At 40.9% G+C, this 12924-nt stretch overlaps 1 protein-coding gene across 2 annotated transcripts in view; it reads left to right on the plus strand.

The window, feature by feature from the left end:
- plekhg4 (pleckstrin homology domain containing, family G (with RhoGef domain) member 4) overlaps window positions 1–12924 on the plus strand; it is a 70878-nt gene that overhangs the window by 35799 nt on the left and 22155 nt on the right. For both annotated transcript variants that reach the window (XM_053617348.1, XM_053617347.1), the window contains exons 8-13: window positions 462–578; window positions 1039–1137; window positions 3997–4145; window positions 8881–9019; window positions 10113–10235; window positions 10529–10720. In XM_053617348.1, the coding sequence (XP_053473323.1) occupies window positions 462–578; window positions 1039–1137; window positions 3997–4145; window positions 8881–9019; window positions 10113–10235; window positions 10529–10720 (819 nt within the window). The remainder of the gene's footprint in view (window positions 1–461; window positions 579–1038; window positions 1138–3996; window positions 4146–8880; window positions 9020–10112; window positions 10236–10528; window positions 10721–12924) is intronic.

Below are 12924 nucleotides of genomic sequence, written 5' to 3' on the forward strand. Positions count from 1 at the left end.
ACTTCAGTCTAGTTTAGTTTTTATCCCTTTAGTGTTGTTCATTACCTAAACTAAAACTTTAGCTTAAACATGTCCCTGAATCTGGAGAACACACTCAACCATAAAAAAAGAACATATTGCAGGTAAACAGCAGTAGCTCAGTGGTTAAGATCGGAAGGTTGTGAGTTCAAAGCACATCACCAAGCTGCTGTTGCTCGACCCTTGAGCAAGGTCCTTAAGAGTTTTGTGGACTATTGAAAACACAAGTGTCTCTGCTGCTGTTGGACAGAAAGCAGACTGCCAAGGACACTCACAAATACTTAGGATATCACTGCTATGAGACAACCTTAAAGATTCAAAGCGATGTTCAAACCGGTGTTTTTACATTTGGATTGGTGTTCGTGTATTCAGAACAAAAAGGTGATGAGCTTCAGAAACAGACTTTTGTTGTATTTATTCTCTTTAATCTTTGTGTTGTGCAGGTGGAGTTGCTGACCTCTCTGAAGTCTCTCCATAAGCACATCGAGGTTTCTCAACTCCCCACCGAGTTTGACGGCACTTTTCCTTTCTCCCATAACAGCTGGATCTGTTTCAGGACTGTAAGATCAAAATCCGTTTAGTTTCCTTGAGTTTATTCTCCCCCCCCCCTTTTTTTCTTTTCTTTTTTTTTTCAGGTCAAGTCAGCTTTAATAGCTATGTTTCCATCCAAGTTGTGAATCCAAGTTGAGGCAAAGTCACGTGGGTTTTTAAAAAAAAAATTTTTATGCACATCGAGGGATTTTAGGTGCTAAATTTGTTCACATTGTACTTTATGCGTTCACATTGTAGTTTTTTGGAGATGTTATCCACATCTGGTGCTTCCATCTAGCATTTTTTTTAAAAATGCGATATCCCAGAATTTGCATGAAATACATGGATGAAATCATAGCTATCGATGTGACGGTGTGTATTGTGTACAATGTTGGCAAAACATAGAAAGGATAGATAGCGAAGTAATAAAGCAGCACCTCTCATTTGTTTTAATCAGTAATGACCGTGGTGCCACGCTCTTTCTTTCAGAGGGTTGAGCAGTTGACCAGTCATTGTGAGGACGCAATAAATCTTCTGCAAAGCACTGTCAGCAGCCTGAAGTCTACCGTTCTGCCTCTTACTGCCGAGGTACCGTACTTACTGCACAATGATCGTCTACTTGTCTAGGCCTGTTTGCGTCAAATGCTTTCTTCGTGGAGGTAGATTGACAGTTTAACACCACTTTAGCTCACATTTGATCAGCTCTATACAGTGTTTCCTATACTGCTATGAATAAATAGGCTAGGCAGCTTGTCTGGCCAAGCTTACACACCTCCTGGCCTGGATAGATAGCTGTTAAATTAACCACTCTGTGCTTTTTGAGATTATGCTAAATAATGAGCTAAATATAAGCATCATTTCGAGGGTTAGTTTCTTATTGAGCGAGGAATAAAGACCTGCTGTTACAGGAATATTATCAACGCCTTAAGGTGGTGTGATGGTGGTAAGGTAAGGTGGTATTTTTCCTAAAGCAGCACTTCCTAATGTGTTTGATTCTTCTTAAACCACAGCAGTTTGTCAAAGATTGCGATTTCTTAATGAATGACATGTTGTGCTTTTTAACGATGCTGTGGAACTTCCCCAAGACAGCTTCCTATGATCACTTGTCATAGCAGCTACAAACACTCGTTCTTTCATCAGCCTCCCCCCCTCCCTCCCCCTCTTGAACTTGATGTCATATAACTGAGAAACTAGAAAGCATAAACTCCTCTGTTTGGTGGAAAACTTGACACTGGAGACATTTCCTTCCATTAATGTTGAACAAATATCTCCTTACTGAAAGCTTCACCAACTCAACAGTTAGCTGTTTTTCTGTGTCAAAAACACATTTATATAAATCCATTTATTATTAAGCTTAGATTATGTGGAACATCCTCAATACAAGTCCCCATGAATGAGACGTTACTATAGAAACATTACAGCTAGCACTACTGTCAGAGCTGCTTTTAATCCACAACTTCTGACCAATCAGATTTGTGAATTCAGCAGAACTGTGGTTAAATCCGCAGTATTAAGGGAGGGGGGGAGGGGTTTGCTTGCTTCAGCTTGTTATCTTGTATTACTGAATCCAAAGCAGACCTGATTGGTTGGTTGTTTTGGTTATAGTATAAGCAACATAAGCTAATGCTGACAAGTAATAATAATGTTTCTAGGGAAAACACTGCCATATTGTATTGCAGAGTTGTTTTTTTTGCAATTGTTGTGACCAAAAATGCTTTTTTGCTGCAGCTTTTTTTTTCCATGAAAATTTATGTGGTTTTTCAAGAAAACTCCTTGAATTGGTGAAATTGTAATTGCACAAAATAGTTTCGCACATTGAATTGTCTTTCGCAGTGATGTTTGTCGGTAAATGACACCTTTTTGCTGTACTCATGTTCATCGCACGTGACTCGAAGGGGGCTTTGGCTGAATGCGCGTTGTGATGATGTCACATGGAACGTTGCGTCTAGGCCTAAATCTGTCATTTTGACGTAAAGCGGTAATTTTGAAAAATTGCAAGCTCCTGCGAATATTGCATAGTTCTTTTGATTTCGTGTAATTTCCTGCGATTGCAAAATCCTCTAAATCCTGGAGGGACTGATATTCTGCCATGGCAATAATTGCTCTTCTTCTCTTCCGCACTGAGAGGTATCCGTAGCTGCTAATGCTATGTTTGTGTGCAGTTCAGGAGAGCAGGGTTAATGTGCCAGGCCTTTAACACAGTTGACCCCTGGCTGACAGGTTAGGTCAGTGAAGAATGCTTCTTGTCCATGGGGAGATGGAAATGAGGACAGGCAAAAACCCCTGGAGAGTTGCGTATCATGGGTCATCTTTGAAATCACTAAAACAGGCTTTTTTAGAGGGGTATATGGATTGAAAGTGCTTGGATGATGAGGGTATGGATTTCTTTGTGGTGTTCTGCTAAATGTTTAAAGAAGGACCTCTCCTGCTTCTACTTTTCCAGATAATGGCATTTAGACAAGACTGAGTCTCATTCTTGATATTTTTGTGCCCCATATCATTACCTACCCCATTCACTTTTCTATGAATTTATGTATTTACTTACTCATCTGCCTAGTCTCTTGGGTTTTTCAGCCCCCTTTCAAATTTAGCTCGTTGCACATCTCGCTCCAAAATGCTGACTCGGTACACATGCGTGCGATGAAGCAATTAAAGCAATCCTGAAACACTTCACGTTCACTGCTCATCTTTAGCATTCCATGCCCGCAGCACACCCCCATATGGGAAAGTGAGTAATTATAGGCGTCACAAATATGGCTCCAGTAGGCGTCTTTCTTTACAACCTGCTAAAATGTTGAAGCAGTTTGTGTTTTTTATTGTCAAAAAAAAAAAAAAACAACATTTTTCCGTCCCTGTATTACTGTGAGCCATGTCAAGAGACGATATTCATCCAGAACATTCTGAGGTTGTATAGAGGGAGAGCTGTCATCGACAAAGAATCAGAGAATGAAAGCAGCGTTGCGGGTCTGATCTGAGAAGACATGTTCTTATAGTGCGAATGCTCATAAACCTAGTAACAGCGAGGGGTTTGGAGCTGTGGGAGAGCATAATTACAGGGCTATGTTGTCCGACGGTATTACTGCCAGAAAATCTTTCTCTTCCAATACAAAAAAAAAAAGTCACACCTGCGTGAAAGAGCATTTTGTGCATGACTCAGTCAATGGCTGTTGGAGTTAGTACCCAAATTGTGCTGTATTATACGCTTCCCATTTGCCAGATCATCTCCTGCAGCTTAGTAAGACAGAAGTCATTTAGAAATCAAATTAAACGATGCTGTCGGTTCTTGTAATGACAATATAAAGCCTTATTGTCGCCTCGGAGAAAGAACAGGCAGTACATGAGTCATGTCGAGATCCAGAAGGACTTCCCTTATCATAATTTGTTTTTCCTAGTTGAGGTATTGCTCCGAGGATGTAATGTACAAGTTTGTGTGTGTGTGTGCTGCAGGAGGCACAGGTACTTCTGTACAAGTATAAGGAGTTGATGAGGAGCGTGCTGGAGGATAGCCGGCTGGCGCGCCTGCAGCTGGAGGGAGGAGCCGCTTTGTCGCGCCTCCGCAAAGAAGACACCAGCGTCAGCCTCACTGAGGACTACAGGTGACCGCGAGCATAGTGCACGTCAGCACACTCTCACTTACGCACACAACTCTTGCTAAACTCTTGTATTTTAGATGCCTCACTAAGAGCTTAATGATGAGTTTAATTGCCTCCGGAGCATGCCTTTGTAAATGGGAACAGCACGTCACAGCTACCTGTGTGCACGCGCATTTCAGCCATAGGCCGTGCACTTCTGGTTTCCCAGACTAGCCTGTAAAATGGCGCCTGACATTACACAGCAGATTCTCGTAATAATGGTGTAACCAGCCAAATGAAGACAGTCCAAGAGAAACTATTAAGTCTTGCTACAGAGATGGTGAGCATTTGTTACTGTTTGATGAAGACAGTGGTGCAGAGTGCAGAAGTGAAAAAGACGATGAGGGGAAAAAAAGCTTTTGAAGTGTTATTTGTAAATGGCAAATGGTCTGTACTTATATAGCACTTTTATCCAAAGCGCTTTACACTGTGTCTCATTCACACACACACTCACACACCAGTGGTAGCAGAGCTGCCATGCAAAGCACTAACTTGCCATCGGGAGCAACTTGGGGTTCAGTGTCTTGCCCAAGGACACTTGGTATGTGGAGTCATGTGGGCCGGGAATCGAACCGCCAACCCTACGATTAGTGGACAACCTGCTCTACCACCTGAGCCACAGCCGCCCGAAACTGGCATTTTAATAGTGTATTTAATACAGAACGCAAGGATTGACGACCCGAGCGTGCAGCTCAAAAAAAAAAAAAAAAAGTCAAGAGTAACAAATCATAAAAAATGAAATCCTCACCCCAGAGTCTCCAAATTCAACAGCGTAGTCCAGGAGCAAGGGGAAATGATGCATGCACGTTAACGTATTCCCTTCATTTGGTTTCTCAGAAGGGAGAGTGTATCCTGATATGTTGTTATAAAGTACATAAAATAGTTTCTGTGCATGCTTTATTCAGTTAGTGTTTCAAATAGCAATTACTGGCTCTTTATAAAATGAATAGTGCTTTGTAGTCGTCTACCTTTTATTGTGCTTTCTCTTTTAGATAGGTCTATTTGTTTGTTTTAAACGGTTCATCACAGGTGAAATGAACGAGCAGCCCTTAGCATTCCCCTGGCGCACACCAGAACGCAAACTCTGCCTGTTAGGGTGGGCTTAAAGCAGCAGAGCTCAACCTGCCAGAACAGCTTTCAGAAACAGACAGATGGAGAGACAATAGGCTGTTAGAGAGAGAGAGAGAGAGAGAGAGAGGGAGGGAGCATGTCCAGGCCTCTGATGTGCAGCAGTACGTTTCTGGTGGTGTATGAGGTTTTTTCCAATACCCGAGCCAAGAAAATTACCTTATCTCTGAAAGGTTTTTCTACGTGCGTCCTGACAGACACTAGAGACACTGCATCACTATATCACACCTTCAAACACAATCTTTCTCACTGTCATTTGCACAAATAGACGTGTCTGAATACACCCACCCTAAAGAACGCTCTACTGTTGACATTGACGTGATGAATTTTCTTGATCGAATTTACCTCGTTGCACAAATATGATGTTAGCACTAATGTATTTTTTTTTTAAACCAGATGTGCTCACACAGAAGCACAGTTTCACACTTCACAGATAAATGAAAAATTCATTAGTGTACTTGAAGAGGTTTTGGTTGCCCGGAAACCTAACTGACTAGCCTAAAAATTGGTAGCTAATGCAATGTAATAGCATATGGCTAGCTAGCTAGCTAGTTAGTTAGTTAAGCATTAATACTGACATGAATGAGTGGAGAGGAACGGTACTGTATAGCCATAGTCGTTATCCTGACCTGATAAAGGTTTTGATGTAGCACATCATAAAAAGTAAGTGAGCTGTTGCCGAACGTTTTGGCTTTGAGCTGCGGTGTTTTGCCCTTGCATTTAAATCACAATTCTAAAAAAAAAAAAAAGAGTCTTCCTTGCATTTTTATTTTCTCTCGAGCTGTTTAAGATGACTGCATGTTGAGCTAGCAGAAACGTGACCCGTCATTCATGCACACTAATTACTCATTAGTCCACCGAGTAAAAACTGTTCTACAATCAAGTAGCTCATGCCTAGGCTGATGTGTGTAGTGAGGCAGGCGGTGGGATTCAGTACGAGAAGCACACTCTATCGTTACAGCGTCACTGTGTGTCACACCACAGTTTGCGACATTTTAAAAGCTACAAATCGAAATGAAAACGTTTGCAAACAGGAAGTATGGTTTTAATTCTTTGATTTGTTGAACCTGCTTGTCTACTGGGAGACCAAAAAAATACTCCAGATATGAATTCTGCTTGATCCTGACTCCCAAGCGTGTGATTTGGCAATGCTTTTGCTTTGAGCCCGTTTTGGGGCTTGTTTGGGGAATGTGGCTAGAAATGCCCACACAAGACACTTATAAGTTCCTCGGCTCCTGAAAAGGTTCCTGTGTTGTTTTTTTGGGGGGGGGCGGGGCGGGGTCTGTTTTGTTTAAAATAGAAGTCTTTATTGTCGTTGCTAGCAGATATTCTGTATTAGCAAGATTTACAGGGGATTCCTTGTTGATATCTCAGTGCTGTGTGTGTGGGCAAGGGTCATCTCTGAGAGCTGGAGGATTTTGGGGTCACTGCTTAAGAGCTGGTGTCAGGAGCCATAATTCTTGTCATTTTATGCACTTTGTTTCCTTTTGTCTCTTTTGCCTTCGCTTATATATCCAGTCTTTCATGCTCATGGTCAAACCCGGTTTTCTGTGCTTTAGTGAAAGGAAGGCTGAGAAGAGTGTGTGTGTGGGTGGGTCTCACACAGCCTTTAGAACTGTTGTGGTATTGAAGTCAACACCTTCATGGATCCTGGATGTGAACATTGACCGTGTTGAAGGAGATGTTTAAACTGGGCATGTAGGCATGTGGAGTCAGGGTCCAGGTATAAATAACATCCTGTCTTGGAGGAAGCTGCTCCTCCTTCTTCTTCTTCTTCTTCATCTTCATTCTCTGTTTTTTTCCATCTCCCTTTATTTTTAGTTCTGTTTTTGGAAAGGATCTGTATATGTTTATAGTGTGTGTGTGTGTGTGTGTGTGTGTACATCATTTCTTTATCAGTCCGCTCAAACAACCATGCAGATCTCTTTAGTTTCTGTCTTTTTTTTTTTCCCCCTCCGGAATGTCTTTGATATCTAATTCCTTTAGAAAATTACTGTGTTGACCCAGTGGGTGGTGTGTGTGTGTGTGTGTGTGTGTGTGTGTGTGTGTACTGTGAATAATTTATCAGGAACATGGTTGAAACTAGATAAAAGTTATGACTTGTATCATACATTCTTACGAAGACGAACATCTTAAGCAAGCACTAATCAGGATCAGAGAAGTTAGATAACTTGATCTCAAACCCCAGCACGGTGGCGTTGTGTTACGTTCAGGATATTTTTGGAATTTTCTGAAGTAGTACATCAACAAAGTTCTGACTAAGTGTTCAAGAGAGACTTCAAATACATTTTTTTGGGGAGTTTCATTCAGTGGTGTTAAAAGGTCCCGTTTATCCACTTGATAAAGCACTTGATCGAGCAAGCACGTCAGTGATTTAATCATCATTCATCATGCCTTAGGCACAAAAGTGTGTTTCCTGTTACAGAAAGAATTCAAAGATGCTACTATATTTGGAGAGATAAGACATATTTTGTGTCATTTAACTTTGATTAACATATAAAGACAGGGATGCTCAATTAATCATATTTTAATCTTCGTCACAGTTTAAATTTTTTTTTTATAAATACTCATGATCATCATTTTAGTCTTTTTTACTGAGCCCAAAATTGTATGACTATGACGTAATATGCACGGTTCCCGAGTGATCTCATTTCAAACAATACGTATATTTAATCAAAGGTCATTACAAACATCATTTCAGTCAGTTTATTTGTGGCTGCTCTCTGTGGCACTAGCGTATTTGAACAGGATCAGTCTGAGGTGCGCCTGTATAAACTCAACACCAGAGTTTGAAAGCTTGAAAGCAGCACGCTCACACTGCAGTACACACAAGCCTGGGGTAAAGCCTCTCTAACGCTCCCACTGAATGGCCGGGTGTGGCACAGGGTGTGTGCTTTTTAGTTGCGGCTTCGATGACTGTCACATCTATTCAATCGACAGTCAGAGTTAAAGTGTTTGTGTATATGACTAAGATTGAGGAAAGGAAGAAAAAAAACGGAAAAAAAATCTGGAAAACATTTGTGAGGATGTTGAATCAGAGCACAATCCAGCATTGTGTAAGTGAGCTACAGTACAAATGAAATCATCCATTAGTCATCAAGCTCTGCCACAACAAACAATGTGCTCAGTCACTGCATTACAGCTCTGGGCTAATGGTTCTCTACTCAGAGAAGGCCAAAGATATATATATACACACACACACACACACACACACACACACACACTTGCACAAGTGTACACAGTGGGCATGTTGGGATTGGCACAGCTGGCTCTCAGATGGTCTCATCAGAGGCACTGGACATTGATTGCGTGAACTCCGTGTCAGTCAGAAAACATCGTCCAATCCGTGGGACGTCCTGCAACCCACAACCAATAAGCACCTTACTTAGAACAAACTTAGAAAACTGATGCATGAGCTCCAGACTCGATCCGTAGCACTTCATGCTCGATCCCATGGCAGCCTTTAACAGTAAGGCTTTGTTTATATTTATATATTTAAAAAAAATGTACAAAAATCCTGGTTCTTCCTAACATACCGTACTATGCTTGTGTGTGTTTCGCTACGCTGCAGAGATGCCATCGAGAGTGTGGGCAGTCTGTATAATCAGGTGGACGAGCTGGTCCATAAGCTGGTGATGCTGTCCAACAAGTGCACTCAGGAGCTGGAGTTTATTATGGAGTTCAAGGGCCTGGAGGAGGGATTCAGAGAGGTGAGAGCCAGTCTTTATGCCTCAGATCCTCCATCATCCGGTCTTGGATGCTGTGTCATTTTAAAGCGTTAAAACAAAACTGTTCAGTGATGAATTGTTTTCTTAGTGACCTAGTAAACTACTAAAAAAAAGGCTTATGAACTTTATATCGTTACAAACTTTATAATTCAGGCAATGTCAAATATGCATGCATTTGTCACAAGTGCTATTTCGGTATCCGAGGTTTAATTTTCATTGCTGTATTCGCAGTGATCGTTTTAACAATACCGTAACACCCACAATGATGTCCATTACTACAGAGTAACCATCTAGCAGGCTTAGCATGCAAAATTCATTCTCCATTTCATTTGTGACATAAAAACGAGCTCTTACATAACCGTGCCAGAAATGATTCATTCATTTATTTATTTATTTTTTGACCAGTGAGTTTAAAGGTAGTTTAACGTTTCATTTAGTTTAGTTGTAAGAGCTAAGTAAGGAATAAAACAGAACAGTGTGGTGCTATTTATCAGTAACAGCACAACGATTAAGTTTTCCGCTCCCCAGAAATTTGTCCACAATTATAAGTTTTATTCATTAAAAATTGACACTTTTTTTTTTTTTTTTTATCCATCTATTGTTACTTTTAATGTTGTGGAACATCCATGACAGAAGTTTGTGTTCTCTCTCTATTTTTTTTTTTTGACTCTGAAGTTAATAAGCTTGCAGTCAGAACGAATCACCTTCTGACCAATCATTCAACAGTACTGTGGTCTAAACATTGCTTAATTTAATGAACAGTCCTACATAGTGCGTGCCAAGAGTTTGCAGCAGACTATTTTTAGAGGCAGGAAGAATGTCCGATGTCAAAAAAACGTGATTAATATCTCAAACAGATTTATGATCTGTATAGTGCTACAATCTCGAGCAGGTGTACGATCTTGATGTTGTTATCTCGCGTGTGTGTCATTTTGTTATCTGATTCGACTTTCCTAGGAAAGATAAAACTGATGAAATGTACACAGGGCTGGTGTTTAGCCTGATGCTTAATTGTGTTGAAGCTCTGAATTCAGTTTGTGTGTGTGTGTGTGTGTGTGTGTTGTTCTTGTCTTAGGTCAGTCAGTGGATAGACGAGGTCGGAGAGAGTAGGCTGCAGACGCTGGGCGAGTTGGAAGATTCTCTGGAGCAGCTCCGCAGGAAGCAGACGCTTTTCAGAGACTTCTACTCAGCGGCTTATGTAAGTCTACGCTGTCACGCTGCAAAATCACTAGATATTATACATCGATTCTCAAATATCGTGCTCACTAAAATGTTCTACATTGTATGCATGCACATTTGAATAGAAGTATATGTACAAATAATATAAATTAAATAAACGGAACGATTGAGCTTGGATTGCTTTATGATGGATACTCATACCGGTATCAGGATATTCACATTAAGCAGGAAATTGGCGTTTTTAATCCGCATTTAAACAACGAAGCGTAAATGCATGTGGAGTTGCTCGTTATTTTGCGTGTGTTCGTGCAGGATCACTGTAAGAGTGGAGAAGCACTCCTGAAGCGGTTAGAGCGATGGGAGGATCTCTCATCAGCTGAGCTGCAGGTGTACGGCGTTAAAGTGCGCTCCTTCTGGGTCCACCTGCACGAATTCTCCCAGAGAGTAGAGGACACTAAGGAGAAAATCGACAAGACCGTGCGCCTCTACGAATTCTTCGATAAGGTGAGACATCGATTTTGACAGTTTTTTCCGGGCCTTTTCGGAACCAATTAAAAAGACGCATCCGCATGGAAGGGACTGGATTATCAAACGTTGAAAATGCTTGAACTGTCAAGCAAATTCAGAATTTGAGGAGAATCGTAACGTGAATCTGAACATGAACGTGATTTTGGAAGTTGCCTCAAAGGATATTTGGACTACCTTTGGTGTATTTGGACAAGTATAAGAGCTGTTTTTTGAATCCCCACCTACAAACGAAGGTCTGCCGTTAAAACCAAATGCAGGTTGAGGATTGTACCATGTACTACTCATGATGCATCCAGTTTTATGTTAACCGCACAATAGCGGGTTAAAATGATAGTGGTCGGCTTTTTTCGAAATTTGCGATGCAACTCGCAGACTATTTCGTGCGTTTTGCAGAAAACTACTTGAAGTGGTGAAATTGCGAGAGCACAGAATTGTTTTGCGCGGCCTCTCAAAGTGATGTTCGTTGGTAAATGAGACCGTTTAGCCGTACTCATGTTCGTCATTTTGAAAAATTGCAAGCTCCTCTGAATGTTGTGGCGTTTGCTTGATTTTTGCATTCATTTCTGCGATTGCAAAATCCTGGAGGGACTGGTTCTGAATTATTTTGTATAATGCACAGTGATGACTCAAAGTTCTACCCAAACCATTGATCATTGTCAAGCAAAAGCGTAGAAACACAGTTTATATAAATATTTATAAAAAAACAAATTACTTTTTGCAGTAGATGTGTAAAATTCAGAATTCATCTGTGTAAATAAAAAAAAAAACCAACAACCCTGTGATTGACACATTCTCCCATATGAGCCTGTGTATGAACTTGAAAACTGTGGAGATGTAGTAACATGCATGGGATGAGCTGATGCATCAGAATGAAAGCCCTTTAATAAAACCAGCCTCTGAGGCTAAACAAGGTCAAAGCCTGTGCACGGTCAGACTAAACTCTGAGCTCCACTGCAATAAACCTTTACTCAGGGATGTCGGTGAATTGTTTGTCTGCAGTATGTTTTGTTAAAGCCGGACAATGTATTTAAGAAACTTCAGTGCAGTCATAAGTCTGCAGCCTTCATTTAAACATTCACTCTTCAGCAAAACACCTTCTGTCTGCAAGGTGCTGGGGGTTTTTTTGTTTGTTTTTTTGGAAGAGTGGCCTTAATAGCCTTTCCTCATTGGAAACAATGGTTGTGCTTGTGGCTTTAGTTTGGGTTCTCTCTCTCTCTCTCTCTCTCTCTCTGGAGTACTGTAAAAAAGAATGGTCTTGAATTAGAAAGCCATTCTCTGTGAAGTGATTGTCTGAATTTCAACAGTAGAAATCGGGATCTGATTGTAAATTTGATGAGAGGTTCTATCAAGTGTTGATTGAGTAGCAGTGGAGGGAATGGGGGAAAAAAGAGACACAGTGACGCTGCAAGATGAGATCCTTGAAATACTCGCAGTGTATTTCAACACGCTCTCACGGAAGTCCCCAGCTGGTAGTGGTGTCAGCATCACGCAGTTTTTTTTAAAGCAGTCTTTTTCTGCTTAAACTTCAAAAACCTCGACCATCACGTGCATAACTAATAATGGAGAGTTATGTCGTATGTGCTTTGATGGTGCTGTGCTCAGATTAGCATGTAGACGTGTGAACTGCACGTGGTGCTAATCACCGGTTTTGGCTGTAATACCGTATCATACGAAGCCATTTAACAATGTTCCCATGTTCCACCTCTGGGTTGTGATGACTAGACTTAACGATGCTTTTGTGTTGCCTTGTAAGTGGTAAATTGCAAGTTGTAATAACATAATTTCTCATCTCATCATGTTCAGTGTGCGAAGTGGGAAAAAAAACATGGACGCCTCCATGAAAGAGTGTCTTTTGTTTGCTCTGTTAGCGCATGTAAAGCTCATAAGCTACTGTAACTGCACTTTTACAGTTATAGGCCTATTGGTTCTGTTGTACTATAGTGAACTTCAAACATTCACGCAACATTATGGACTGAAATTGCAGTACAGTGAAAATGGCAACAAGCTAGCTAGTGGAGAATAGCTCGTAGCATTAGCAGCAAGCTAGCCGGCTAACATTTGTTATAAATCTACTGTTTATTATTACATTCTCAAAACAGCAGTACGGTCGGTGTTATAGATTTAACCAAGTTCTGTGTCTATATATTAACTGATCTAAAGCCAGTACTGCTATAAACCCG

This window comes from Ictalurus furcatus, chromosome 27 (genome assembly GCF_023375685.1).
Source record: "Ictalurus furcatus strain D&B chromosome 27, Billie_1.0, whole genome shotgun sequence".
NCBI classification, from domain to species: Eukaryota; Metazoa; Chordata; class Actinopteri; order Siluriformes; family Ictaluridae; genus Ictalurus; species Ictalurus furcatus.